This window comes from Papio anubis, chromosome 15 (genome assembly GCF_008728515.1).
Source record: "Papio anubis isolate 15944 chromosome 15, Panubis1.0, whole genome shotgun sequence".
Classification (NCBI taxonomy): domain Eukaryota; kingdom Metazoa; phylum Chordata; class Mammalia; order Primates; family Cercopithecidae; genus Papio; species Papio anubis.
In genome coordinates this window covers 73201250-73215221 of record NC_044990.1, presented here as the reverse complement: position 1 = coordinate 73215221, position 13972 = coordinate 73201250, and the positions used below count along the sequence as shown (strand labels likewise).

Here is a 13972-nt window from a genome sequence, read left to right as displayed (position 1 = left end):
CTAGCCCCTTAACTCACTGCCACCTGTCCTTATAGTAAAGTCAGAATTTTGCTAAAAAGCCAGCCCTGTGATACAATGAATGCCCCCTTTGGCCTCAAGTAAATAAAGACAATTTTAAAAACAAAAAAATCAAATCCAGGGCTTTGTTTGACAGCAATAGATATAATTGCTGGTAGACAATATACATGCATAAACATCAAATACTATTTTAAAAGTGTATTGAAAAGCAGTGCTGCAGGCTTGCCTATGATCAGAGAGTCTAGCCACTCCTGACAACCGACTGGAATGTGAAATTGGCGGCTGATAATGAACAAAAGGACACGTCAACTAGGAAGTTAGTATATAGAAACACTTTAGTGCACAAACAAAGCACTAAATTACAATGTGGCTCTACAAATACCAGGGGGTGATAAGTCCACTGAGGTCATGAGTTAACTTTTCAGGCAGCTGGGATGATTAGGTGCAGATTGCTATCAGACTAATCACTGTTCTTAAATACTTCAGGATTCCTGCCTTGTGTCCTCTTATTACATTCCAGTTACAAAAATTAGGAGGAGTTATGGCATTTGCTTGCTCATGGGTTATTTTACCCTGCCTCTAGAGAAAGAGAACACTGTGCTGTTGGGTAAAACAAATGTCCCATTTAAAATGTTTGGAGCATGTGCAATGATTGGGGGTCTTGGCTTGTTTTCAAGACACTAGGCACTGAGGCTGAACCAAGCAGTCACGTGCTCCAGAAGCAGTGGAAGAAACTACAGAAAACTGGCCCAGCGACACGGACTCTGGAGTTTGTGCCTAATGGTGCAAGTACTGAGGCCATGTTTCCTAATGTGAGATGCAGATAGCATAGCAGCATAAAACCAAGCTGAGACAAATAGCCTAATACCATAACCAGGCAAGTGCTGAGCAATTATATTTGGCAAAAATCTCTGCTAAGCTGATGGAGGAACTAAGGAAGGAGTTACTCCTTCAGTGTTCGGAGTTCGTGGACTAAACCAGGTGGAGTTCTTGTTCTAGAGATAAAGACTGGATGACTTGTTTGGTCAACTCTCTAAACTAAGAAAAGCATAACCAACCATAATTCCAGGAAGATGCATAGATGTATGTGATTGAGTGGCAGTGGGACCAGGGCTGGACTAGGTTAAGTTCTGAAAAGAGTAAGGTGACCCCCAGCTATGTCATACATTGATCAGGTAAAAGATAGACACTTACCATCACAAATTCTGTTCAGCAACAAACTGAAGAATCTAGACAGTGCAGTAAGGCAAGAAGAATAAAAAAAAATATTTAAGAATGGGAAAGGAAGAAAGAACACTCTCCATATTCACAGATGATATGATTTTGTACATAGAAAATCTCAAAAAAAAAAAAAAACTACAAATAAATTATTTGAAGTAAAAATGGTTTGGGGACGGGTGTGGTGGCTGATGCCTACAATCCCAGCACTTTGGGAGAGCAAGATGGGTGAGTGGATTGCCTGAGCCCAAGAGTTTGAGACCAGCCTGGGCAACATGGTGAAACCCCGTCTCTACCAAAAATACAAAAAATTAGCAGAGCATAGTGGCACACACCTATAGTCCCAGCTACTCGGGAGGGTGAGGCATGAGAATCATTTGAACCCAAGAGGTGGAGGTTGCAGGCAGCAGAGATCAGGCCACTGCAGTCCAGCATGGGTGACAGAGTGAGACCCTGTCTCAAAACAACAAAAAATAAAAAATAAAATAAAAATGGTTTCACAAGATAGCTACTTACAAAGTCAGAATACAAAAATTAATTGTATTTCTATATACCAGCAACAAACAGAAAATAAAATTCTTGAAAAGACACTATCTTTTAAAAAAAGATATCATCTTGGCATGGCGCTATGGCTCACACCTGTAATTCCAGCACTTTGGGAGGCTGAGATGGGCAGATCACTTGAGGCCAGGAGTTTGAGACCAGCCTGGCTACGGCAGTGAAACCCCATCTCTACTAAAAATACAAAGATTAGCAGGTCATGGTAGCCGGCACCTGTAGTCCCAGCTACTCCAGAGGCTGAGGCAGGAGAATCTCTGGAAACCAGGAGGCGGAGGCTGCAGTGAGCCCAGATCGTGCCACTGCGTTCCAGCCTGGGTGACAGAGTGAGACTCCATCTCAAAAAAACAAAATAAATCTAAAAAGATATCATCTTAAAGATATGCAATTTGTAGTAGTATCACAAATACTTTAAAAACCTAGGAATTATAAATGTGTAAGAATTTCACCAGAAAACTATATTACTGAGAGAAATGAAAGAACAGTGGAATTTTTTTTTTTCTTTTGAGATGGAGCCTCACTCTGTTGCCCAGGCTGAAGTGCAATGGCATGATCTCAGCTCACTGCAACCTTCACCTCCCGAGTTCAAGCGATTTTCCAGCCTCAGCCTCCCGAGTAGCAAGGATTACAGGTGTGCTCCACCATGCAAGGCTAATTTTTGTATTTTTAGTAGAGATGAGGTTTTACCATGTTAGCCAGGCTGGTCTCTAACTCCCGACCTCGTGATCCACCCGCCTCGGCCTCCCAAAGTGCTAGGATTATAGGCGTGAGCCACCATGCCCCACAAAACAATGAAATTAATAGAAGGATACTAAATTCATGAATTAGAAGTGTTAACAATGTGAAGACGTCAATTCTCCCTAAATCAACCTAGAGATTTATAGCAGTCTTAATTAAAAAGTTTCTTAAAAAATGATCACGCCTGTAATCTGAGCACTTTGGGAGGCCGAGGCAGGTGGATCACGAGGTCAGGAGTTCAAGACCAGCCTGGCCAAGATGATGAAAACCCTGTCTCTACTAAAAATACCAAAAAAATTTAGCTGGAGTGGTGGTGGGCGCCTGTAATCCCAGGTACTCAGGAGGCTGAGGCAGGGAATTGCTTGAACCCAGGAGGCAGAGATTGTAGTGAGCCAATATCTCGCCACTGCACTCCAGCCTGGGCGACAGAGCGAGACTCCATCTAAAAAAAAAAAAAAAAATCAGTTTTTAAAGAATATTTGGGTCCAGGAATGGTGGTTCACACCTGTAATCTCAGTACTTTGGAAGGCTGAGATGGGAGGATCTCTTGACCCCCGGAATTCGAGGCCAGCCTAGGCAACATAGAGAGACTCCATTTCTACAAAAAAATAAAAAATTAGTGGACATAATGGGACACACCTGTGGTTCTAGCTACTTGGGAGGCTGAGATGGGAGGATACTTGAGCCTGGGAGGTCAAGGTTTCAATGAGTCATGATTATGCCCCAGCACTCCATCCCAGGCCACAGAGCGAGACCTTGTTGAGAGAGAGAGAGAGAGAGTATTTGCAACCTGACAATCTGTTCTAAGATTTATATAGAAATGCAAAGGCCAAGAATAGCCAAGATACTTTTGAATAAGATGAAAATGATGGGAGGACTTGCTCCTTATCAGAATTAAGATAGTGCAATATGGGGCAAAAATAGAAAAAAATTTAAACATAAAGCAAAATAGCTTGGAAACCAACTTACATCAATTTTATTTAGGGCAAAGGTAGCACACATGAGCGGTATAAAAATGCAATTTTTAAAGTTGATGGTTCTAAAAAATTGAGTATCCATATGGAAAAAATGTCAAACCTCATACTATACATAAAAATCAATTTCAGATGGATGCTGGTAACACAGAAATGGATCCTGTAATACCAACCCTCCTATAAATAAAAAACTTGGGACAAAAATATAAAAACCTCCGAATGCCTAGAAAAAAAAATCAAAAGTGAACAGAAACTCAAAGGGATCTACTTGGAAAAAGGGTACAGCACTAGGCGGGTTTCCCATTTTTATAGCTTTTCACCTGTACGCATGTCCAACAGTAGACACAAACAAGAATGCATATAGCAGTCAGTTCACAATGGTTAAAAACTGAAGACAACTCACATGCTCATCAACAGGACAGTAAGCAATAAACTGTGGTATATTTACACAACCAAATATTAGTAGCAGCTAAAATGAATAAACTACAGTGACATGCAGTAACATTGATGAATCCAAAGTTATACAATAAAGATTATATACAAAAGATAGACAATAAAGATTACATACAAAAAATTTAACTTATGAAAACTTCCATGTTAAAAACATAATAAAAACATATTTTTAAAGCATACATCTAGATGAAAAACTGTATAAAAATCAATGGAATGAAAATAGCTACGTTGGGTTGAGCAAGGCGAGTGGAGAGTTTACTGGAGAGATCGTTTAGTTAGATACATAGGTTTATTGGCACGTTTTATTTTGAGTGGTGGACTCACAAAGGCACTTGTTAAATTATTAAATATAACTAACTAAAGAAAACTAGGCCATTGATGGACCAATTATGAGAGTGTATCATGAGTCACGAACTGTGATTAAACGGATTTTGTGTACTTGGGGTTCACAAAAGAAAGGTAGAAAGGGAGGGAAAGGCCGGACAACTAGGGTTGGGAGAAAATAAAGACTGAGATTAGATAACATTGTTGGAGCAGCCTTTGGCTATCAGAGAAAGGGTAGAGATTGGGTTTATTCAGGGCAGGCAATTGTTCAGTGTTTGCAGTGGGAGGTCTAGGGAGTAAGTGATAGTGGATTGCAGCTGACACCAAATCTGTGCTGAGGGCTACATGAGCAAGGGGAGGCCTGGCCCCAGAACAGCAGGGATGGGACTTGGAGAAACTGCTTCTTCTGATAGGGGTGTCGTTGATGTGGGGTTGGAATGCCTTATTGGAGAGATTGCCACTGGGCTACTCCCTCACAGAGGCAGTGGGCGCTGAGTGAGTCACAGAAAGCTTGGGGAAATAGAATTGGGAATCTGAGCTGGAAAGAGGCTGAGCTTTCCATTGGGACTCTAAGTGCTGGGGGTTAAAAACATCAGCTTAGTTCAAATCCCAATTCTTCCTCTTATGGTAGTGTGACTTTAGGCAAGTTACTTACTCATCTCCTCTAAGGCTTCATTCCCCAGTCTGCAAATTGGAGATGGTAATGCTTACATCATAGGGTTTTCCTAAGAGTTAAATAGAATAATGTGTGCAAAAGGTGCGGTATCTTAAGAACTCAATAACTGATAGCTATGTATTTTTTTATTCTTTTAAGAAGCAGAGCCGCTCAGCAATTGAGCTCTAAAGCAGACCCGTCCTTAGATAGGAACCTGAATCTGAGTGGGAGGAAAGCACAGGGCTGGGCAATCCAGAAGCTGGAAGAGGGGACAGTCAGAGTGACCTCTGTAAAGCCAGAAGCATGGTTTATCTACCACCCTGCTGGGATATTTAAGAGAACCCCCTTTCTCGGTTTGTTCTTTCTCAAAATAAACGGGGGCATGGTTGGTGATGAAATTCACAAGGAGAACCCCACCCTACCAAAAGCCAGTCTCCTCATGTAATAGCTACAGAAGGCTGGAAGTTTTCATTACACAGGCCAATGACACCCTCACTGTCCAACCCTCCTCATTCATTTCTAGTCTTGTTCAAGACTAGCTCCCTCTCATTTACAAAACAAAAAAGACTCTTATCCTAAGAAAATTACGCTTTTATAGGATTCTTGGGATTTGACATAGGTACTTTGTGAAGTTGTCTGTTTTGAATTATTTGTATTGTCTTTTATCTCAGAGGTTTTTTTTGTTTTCTTTTCTTTTTTTTTTTTTTTTTTTTTTTGGGCGGGGGGCAAGAAGGGACTGTTTTTAACATTGTTTTTCCCGCTGTATCCTCTAGGTAAGGCTCCTTTTGAAATGTCAGCCTGCTTGAGCCCTGCTCAGGAGACATGAGGAAAGGTGTTCTCCATGACTGATCTGTATATTCCCCGTTTCTTTAGTAGTTAAGAGTAGTTTTTTAAAAAAATATACATAGTTAACACAATGCAGAGGTTTAAGTGTGGCAGGAACAGTGAGAATAAAAGGACAGAAATCTCAAAAGGATAAAAAAATTAGCAGGCACTGGTGAAGGGCCACTCTGACAGCCGTTGCTTTCCATGATTGTTGACCTCAAACAGCTCTTGTCTCTCGGGCTTTATGGAGATCATGTGTTTGGGATTTTCCCCCTTTTGGGGGCCAATAGAAGTGAGACCACAGAGCTGTGACAAAAGCCTCAGGGTTGGCTGTTGTCATAGTCTTCTCATTTCCTTCTTAACAGGACAAACAGGCTATATCACCTCTCTATGCAGGTATGAAAGCTTCTGAATTCTTTCACTGCACTTGCTTAAGAACAGATCCCCAACATTCTCTAACAACAGCTGCCAGCTGTCAGTGTGCATGAATGATTATTCGGACTCTGCACTTTGAAGGCATCACCTTCACTGCCCATCACTTCCATCTAGTCACCTCTCATTACCCCATTGGCTTGCTGCTTTGCTTTATCGTCCCTATGGTTCTAGAAAAATGTGACAGTGAGCCACCTGGGTGAAAATCCAGTGAGAGAGAGGAGGATGAAACGATGGGGGAAAACGATTCTGTTCACATTGGGACCCAAGTATTCTCCCTCCTTTGTGGAAGAGAAAGCAAGCAAGCCAGCCAGTCGTGTTACCAAGGTATTTTTTATTCCCCAACAATCTCATTGCTGCCTCCTAGTGAAAGTTTTAGAATTGAAAAGAGACTATTTTCTGGGGAGAATTGAAGGGAGAAAAGAGAAAACTGAATTTACACAGGCCCACAACTTTTTTTGGAGGGAATGTCACTCAGTTTCTGATTAGATACATTTGTATCACCGATATCACTGTGGCCACAAGGGAAATACAGACCCACACGAAATATACTGATCAAATTATACTGTTCTTTAGGTGTTTACAATCAAGAGTTGACAAAATAAAGCCCATCAAACTTACCAATTCTCTTTCAATTTATTTTCCCTCACTATTCACTCACACAGACTATTCCATTTCCTATAAGCTGGGATTTTTTTTTTCCATCTTTAGGACAAAACTGAGCAAGAATAAAAATATGCCTTTATCAATTCAAACACAAGATAGGAGGAAATTAAAAGTGAATTTACATTTTGGTACATATGAATAAAAATGGCTTGAAAATTTACTTTGTTAAAAGCTCAACCAGATTCAGGCAAGAGGTGTGAAGGTTGATTAATAACAGCAATGCCACGTTGCCTTTCTTTAATGCATGGATGATCATGAGGGCTGTTTCCTTGGTTGTGAAGGGTTAGGCCAAGAATATTGATCCCCTAGAAGCCAAAAACTAAAACCAAATCTTTCCTATTTTGAAATGTGGGAAGATTCATTTGGTGAATAGACAAGCACACAAATGGTCATTTTCTTCTTATGACACCTTTGTTTCGCACAGTTCAACATTCTTGGACTTGAGAGTATTCAAATTTGGCTCATTTAATATCACTAGACAGACAATATTGTAAATGCATACTGGAAAAACTATATCCAAGGAACTTTACATATATTATTCCTATAAGATATTGCACATATAAGCATACATTTCAATCATATATACAAACATTTCCTTCTAATGTAATAATTTATTGCAGTAGATTTTTAAACTTAAATTTGAAGAGTATAAAATCACCTAACTCACTAATACAAAACACATTTTCACAATCCTCTCTTTTTATGTGTCAAAATAATTTTCACGACTAGATTTAACTTTATTCACAATATTTAGTGAATAACAGCTTTCATGTCTTGTGCCCTATACATACATATGTTCTTTGTGTGCCAGTGTATAGTATTTTTGTCTCAAACCTATTATACACGTCAGTAGGTGAAAAGCTCAGGGATGATAATTTTGTAGTTAATTATCACAAAACAGTACATTTAATATTCCAGTCTATGTAATTACACATGCTAGTGTTTTCACATCGCTCCAGCCAGAGTCTGTGAATGACAAGGGTGTCTTTTCAGAGCCTGTAAAGGAATATGGTTCTGGAGAAATCAGTCCAATTGTCTTAACAATGCAAGGGCATAACTGATACAAAATAAGCATTTGTCAATGACATCTTCAGAAAAACACAAACCACATGCCACTGCTGTTCACAGTTCTGTTATCATGACTGTAATTTTTAAGTCACTATTCTTTTATTACAATGAACAAAACAAGCCTAACTTTTAAATAAATCTGATGACCTGAAACAGTTTTAATTCACGTTCATAATTACAATCAAAGCTTTTGTGTGTGTGTGTGTGTGTATGTATCTGAATGAACTGAACATAAATCGTAGGAAGACTTAAAGAGTTAACCGTTTGTAGATGTTCCTACTTGCACATACCACAGGGCTAGGTCAAATCCAAACTGCCAAAGAAAGAAGGCAAGCAAGTTCTCCCTGAAGGGCAGGCCACCATGTGAATAAAACCTCCAGACAGATCATGTTCTAAGTGTGCTGCAGCATACCAAGAAGTGAGGAAAATACGGAAACAGAATCATACTGTTTGACTTCTGCATCGTGTCAACTATTTTTTTTTAAAAAAAACTGCTCTAACTACTAAAGAAGGAAATTATGCTTAGCATAAAAATATTCCAGCATTGAGTGACTGGTACGTTTTACTTCTCTCTTCCAGGGAAACTACTTACACTTATTGATTTTAAACACCTTCACCTTAGTTGTGCATGTGAGACACTGTCAGTTAACTGTACCTTAAAGAGATCAGCATATAGATGGTTCTGGCGACCAGGATCACAACAAAAGACAAACAAACAAAACAATTTTTAAAGACCTGAATAGTCAGTTAAGGATGCATACTCAGCCTGGGCTCTTTTTCCGAAAGGTTGCCAAGAGTGTCCTTATTCCCTCCTGAGCTATTTTTCACCCCACTACCTCTGACTGGGTGCATCAGCAGTGCAAGAAAATGCGAGAAGCATCTGTTGCAAGCAACACCTGGACCTCCAAGGAAAATGAGCACTTTCTTGCTAGAAACAGTCTCAAACATTTTCAAGGGTGAGTCTCCCCTTCCCCAAGCTTAACCCTCTTCCTCCGTAGTTGGAGAGGTTCTCCTACTCGTGCCCGCCGCCTTCTTCCTCCCGGCGAGGCTCCCAGGGTCGCAACCGGGGCAGCTGTGCGCCGGGCCGGCCTGGGTAGCCGGATGACACCAGGGGTTGCCAACGCCAAACAGTGCGCAGACTCCGCGGCGCGCTCCGGACTCTCCACTCGCCTAAACCTGCTCTCAAGTGAAAAGGAGTGGGAGGAGGAGGATTGGGAAGGGGCGGGGGACGGAGGGGATCTGTTAATTCGAGGTCCTGGGGGTGTGGGAGCGGGAGGCGGCTCCGCTGATCCCTCCTCCCTCCCGGAGTCCCGGGCTCCACCTCCTCCGCAGGCCCCCAGATATACACACACAGCCGCGGCTGGACATGCACACCCAGCGCCGGCTCCGGGCGCGCACACACGCAGGTAGCCACACTCACCTGAGCCGGTGCAGAGGGCGGCCTGGGCTGGGCAGGGCCCCCCTGCGCCGCGGGAGTGGGGAGAGCGGGAGCTGCCCCAGCGCGGACCTGCGAACTGAGGTGATGGCGCGTTTTCCTTAACTCTCCTCCAGCACCTCTGCCCCTGCGCCGGCTCGGCTCTGGCCGCAGCGGCGAGGACAGAGGGGCCCCGGACGCCGCGGACTCGGCGGGCGCACGCTCCCAGGAGCGCGCCGAGAGGAGCGCCGCGGCGCAGGAAACTTGGGCGAAGTTAGTTGCAAGTGCCGGGCGGCTGCCGAGAAGAGCGAGGCGGGGACGCGGCCGGTGCAAGGCCTAAGGCGCCGCGTGGAGGCTGCGCTGCCCGCCGCGGCCGGCGAGCTCCGGGAGCCCTAAGTCGGCAGGCGCGCCTGAAGGGGCTGGGAGCGAGCGGAGCTGGCATGGCCTGGGGGACGGCCGGACGCGGCTCCTCGGCGAGCCGGGAGACTTTCCTCTGAGGCCGGGCGACCCACGCTTGCTCAAGCCTTATCCACGCTCCTTCCTCGCTCCACCCGTCAGTCCAGCAGCGGGAGAGGAACACTCGAGAGGCAGGTGCTGGGGGGGACAGCTCCCCGCCTCCAAAAAAAAAAAAAAAAAACACCCAGCCGATTGGGGGTTTCCCATCGGCGCACCCTGCCCGGAGCCAAGAAGACAGGCTGGTGCTGCTGTATTTGTACTTATATCCATTGCTGCGCTCTGCGTTCTCGTGGCACGCCTGGACACTCCTCCGCCTCCCCCCTCCTCTTCCTCCTCCAGGGCCACCTCCCCGCCCTCCCCACCCCCATCTGCTTCTGTCAAATGAGAAAGTCACCGAGGAGAACCCAAACACTCCAGCCGCTGAGAGCCCCCTTTGGCACTTGGCAGCACGCGGCGGCGGGCTCCTCGGCTCAACTTGGTGGAGTCTCCGCGACGCAACTTTGGGGGACGCTTTGCATTTAAGAGAGAACGACCGAGGAGGAGGAGCGCTCTGCCCGGCCGCCGCTACCTGCGGGAGCTCACCAGCAAACGCCACTGGAGACGAAGGACCCAAAGAACGTAAAGGGCAAACTGCCGCCGCGGGGAGGGGGCTCCGCAGAGAAGTTAGAGTGTCCCAGAGACAACCTGCCCGAGCGCTCGGCCGGAGACACCAGGGCGGCCCGGGGCGCGGTGTGGCCCTGGGCTGGTCCTCCAGCCCCCTCCTCCGGGCCGGGAGCGACGCCGGGGCGCTACGTGGGGCGCGGCGAGTCCCGGCCGGCCGAGCGGGTCCCCGCGGGCAGCCAACATTGATTTCCTCCGGGCCGAGGGCGAGGGCCCGGGCGGCGGCGGGCTGCAGCCGCGGCAGGGCGAGAGCATGTCCAAGCCAGTGGACCACGTCAAGCGGCCCATGAACGCCTTCATGGTGTGGTCGCGGGCTCAGCGGCGCAAGATGGCCCAGGAGAACCCCAAGATGCACAACTCGGAGATCAGCAAGCGCTTGGGCGCCGAGTGGAAACTGCTCACGGAGTCGGAGAAGCGGCCGTTCATCGACGAGGCCAAGCGTCTGCGCGCCATGCACATGAAGGAGCACCCCGACTACAAGTACCGGCCGCGGCGAAAGCCCAAGACGCTGCTCAAGAAGGACAAGTTCGCCTTCCCGGTGCCCTACGGCCTGGGCGGCGTGGCAGACGCCGAGCACCCTGCGCTCAAGGCGGGCGCCGGGCTGCACGCGGGGGCGGGCGGCGGCCTGGTGCCGGAGTCGCTGCTCGCCAATCCCGAGAAGGCGGCCGCGGCCGCCGCCGCCGCCGCAGCGCGCGTCTTCTTCCCGCAGTCGGCCGCCGCCGCCGCCGCTGCTGCCGCCGCCGCCGCCGCGGGCAGCCCCTACTCGCTGCTGGACCTGGGCTCCAAGATGGCAGAGATCTCGTCGTCCTCGTCCGGCCTCCCGTACGCGTCGTCGCTGGGCTACCCGACCGCGGGCGCGGGCGCCTTCCACGGCGCGGCGGCGGCGGCTGCAGCGGCGGCCGCGGCCGCCGGGGGGCACACGCACTCGCACCCCAGCCCGGGCAACCCAGGCTACATGATCCCGTGCAACTGCAGCGCGTGGCCCAGCCCCGGGCTGCAGCCGCCGCTCGCCTACATCCTGCTGCCGGGCATGGGCAAGCCCCAGCTGGACCCCTACCCTGCGGCCTACGCTGCCGCGCTATGACCCCGCGAGGCCGCCTCGCGAGAACCGGTGTGCACACGTGTACATATGTATAGGTACGAGCGCTGCGGCCTCCCCGTGCGCCCTCCCGCGACCGGGGACCCGGTTTGTATGTACATAGAATGTATAGGTGCCAGGCAGAGGCAGAGAGGCCAGGCGGGGCAGGAGTGGCCAAGCGCGAGGGCGCGGGTGAGCGGGCCTGTGAATTCGCAGGATCATTTCAGATCTGCATTTCGGCAGCCAACTCGAAAGCGGTCGGTTGTGTCCGGCAGCAGTTGGTGTTTGCTTTGCACTTCGGAACCTGTTGCGTTTTGACCCACGGAGGTGGAGGAGTAACTTTTTGACATGTTGGCCTTTCCCAGTTTTGTTGGAAGTTTCATGGTCGGTTTTGTTTTTGTTTCTCATTCTCCTTCCTCGCCTCTCAGCCCCCCAACCCCCAACCCCCAACCCCCTCCCGGTCCGTGTTGCATGCACTCTGTTCAAATGTAAGGTCTGAAATGGCTGGCACACGGGAAAAGCTGCTTGTGTCATTCGTTTCTGGAAGTGGGATGGCTCTGAGCAGCCTTGCCTCCCTGTTTGTACTATTTGAACTTTGCAGATCTCTGTTCTCTCAAGCAGAACTCCCAGACCGGATCCATTCTTGACCAGTGACCGGCTCGAATCTGGCCTTTTGTGTGAGATGATCACAGTTTCTTTTGTTTATCACGCCATATGCAAATCAGAGCAAGAGCTCTTTCTCAAGAGCAAGAAACGCAAGCAAGAAATATTTGTGAGATGAAAGTTGTCAATTGGATTTTCTTCCTAAACAAACAACCAACTACTAGAAGTCTGCCTGAGTCCACTCGCTTGGATTTCTGACACAGTTTACAAAAAAGGAAAAAGGCACTCTTCCTATTTTCCCCTTATGGCTGAGTTCACCTTAAGATTGTAAATGTGTATATGTCAGTGAAAACATTGAGGCTTGGAAAATGTTATTTTCGTTGCCCTAAGTTTGAGTCGGTTTTAGACTCAAAAACATTTGGAGCGAATATCAAAGTTAACTTTTAAAAATTGCGAAACTATTTCAGAATCGCAATTTTATCGAAGATTAAATCAGACTTTTTTGTCTGGTAATTATATATTTATTATTTAGCAAAACTGAAGAAAAAAAGCACAGAATTGTTTCAACAGATGTCTCTCATTTTCAGCTAGCATTTCTCTCCCAAGTTGAGCTGGTTTAATGTGTTTTGGATTTCCCTCCTCAATTGGCTTATTTTTTAGATCACCTGCAATTCATTTGCAAATTACGATAAAACACATTTTAGAGAAAAGAAACCTTGAATTATTAGCTTTTTTGTTTCTTTTTAAATGTATATATTTTGACTAATGTTTGTGAATGAAGTTGGCTAACATGTATTTAGTTTCATTTTGGCTTTATGTAATATAAAGTTTTTAAAATTTTAAATATGGTTTTAACCTTTATGTGTAAATGATTTTCTTGTGTGATCTTCTAATTTAATATTAGACGTCTAAGGTATATCTGTAAATTAGAATCCGACTATCACTCTGTTCATTTTTTTTGAACAAAGAGTTTAAATAAAGCCTGAACCAGGGAAAAGAGAAAAATCTTCTATTTCTTGTTGAGTTCCTAACAAGATTTGTATCTGAATTGCCCTTACGTGCCTGGTCCAGGTGAAGTGTAAGGTATCCTCCAAAAGCACCCTTTGTTTCACTTTTGAATAGATTTACTAGGAAATCTAAATCAAGCCATTGTTATTCAGAGCCAAAAACCTGATTTATCACATTTTTAATCGTGAATAGGAAAGATTTAAAAAAAAACAGCCCAAGTCGTTGTATTAGCTTTAACAACAACAACAAAAAAAAGGCATTCATGAACCAATAGAACAGAGCCCATTGAAAACATCCAGACCTTTCAAAGCATTTCAGCAGTTTCTAGTAACATTTTAAGAGGGGAAAGTTGCTTGACCACTTTATCTTGTTAGTTGAAGAGCCCCACCACTTAAATCAGTGTAATTTGTTCTCCTATCTTTGGGGTATTCCTTGTTTACACCTTAAGGTTTTATTTGGAAGGTTAATCACTACTAATGACAAAGTACAACTTTTGGCCTCTTTAGGACTTAATTTTGTTATGCTAATCGCATTAAAATAGAAGTATAGCATTCAAATGGAGAGGGTTGGATGTCTAGGGCTAGACAAGTTTCTACTAGAGAAAAGTTTGAAAAATCATAACAGACTGTCAGAAAAAAAAATAACTATAGGAAGAGCTCGCCACCCCCCTAGCCAACCAAAATGGAAATTCTCAAGCTACTATATACAAGTCTTAAGCCAGTTTCCCCATTGAGACCATCTCTGGAGCTGCACGTCTTTATAAACGACCCAAGTCTTTAAAGTGATTGTTTTCCCCCAACGGAATAATATTTTAAAAACCATGA

At 45.6% G+C, this 13972-nt stretch overlaps 2 protein-coding genes across 2 annotated transcripts; one reads left to right on the top strand and one right to left on the bottom strand.

Moving 5' to 3' along the window:
- Positions 1-6509: 6509 nt before the first annotated feature.
- LOC103879407 (translation initiation factor IF-2-like) lies at positions 6510-10714 on the bottom strand. The gene is made up of 3 exons (XM_031655696.1): positions 10484-10714; positions 10368-10393; positions 6510-9638 (listed from the first exon to the last, which is right to left on the bottom strand). Exons 1-3 carry the CDS (start codon positions 10712-10714, stop codon positions 8942-8944), a joined length of 954 nt encoding a protein of 317 aa, XP_031511556.1. The 3' UTR covers positions 6510-8941.
- Positions 10212-13139, top strand: SOX21 (SRY-box transcription factor 21). Its single transcript, XM_009192088.3, has one exon. It carries the CDS (start codon positions 10713-10715, stop codon positions 11541-11543), a length of 831 nt encoding a protein of 276 aa, XP_009190352.2. The 5' UTR covers positions 10212-10712; the 3' UTR covers positions 11544-13139.
- The last annotated feature ends 833 nt before the right edge of the window (positions 13140-13972 follow it).

What these genes read in the sequence shown, in the direction of transcription:
- SOX21 (XM_009192088.3), top strand. Translation starts at nt 10,713, where the DNA reads ATGTCCAAGCCAGTGGACCACGTCAAGCGGCCCATGAACGCCTTCATG.
- LOC103879407 (XM_031655696.1), bottom strand. Translation starts at nt 10,714, where the DNA reads ATGCTCTCGCCCTGCCGCGGCTGCAGCCCGCCGCCGCCCGGGCCCTCG. An exon ending in CCGGCCGAGCGCTCGGGCAG is followed by an intron (nt 10,394 to 10,483) that starts GTTGTCTCTGGG and finishes CTTCGTCTCCAG; the next exon opens with TGGCGTTTGCTGGTGAGCTC. An exon ending in TTGCTGGTGAGCTCCCGCAG is followed by an intron (nt 9,639 to 10,367) that starts GTAGCGGCGGCC and finishes TCTTCTCGGCAG; the next exon opens with CCGCCCGGCACTTGCAACTA.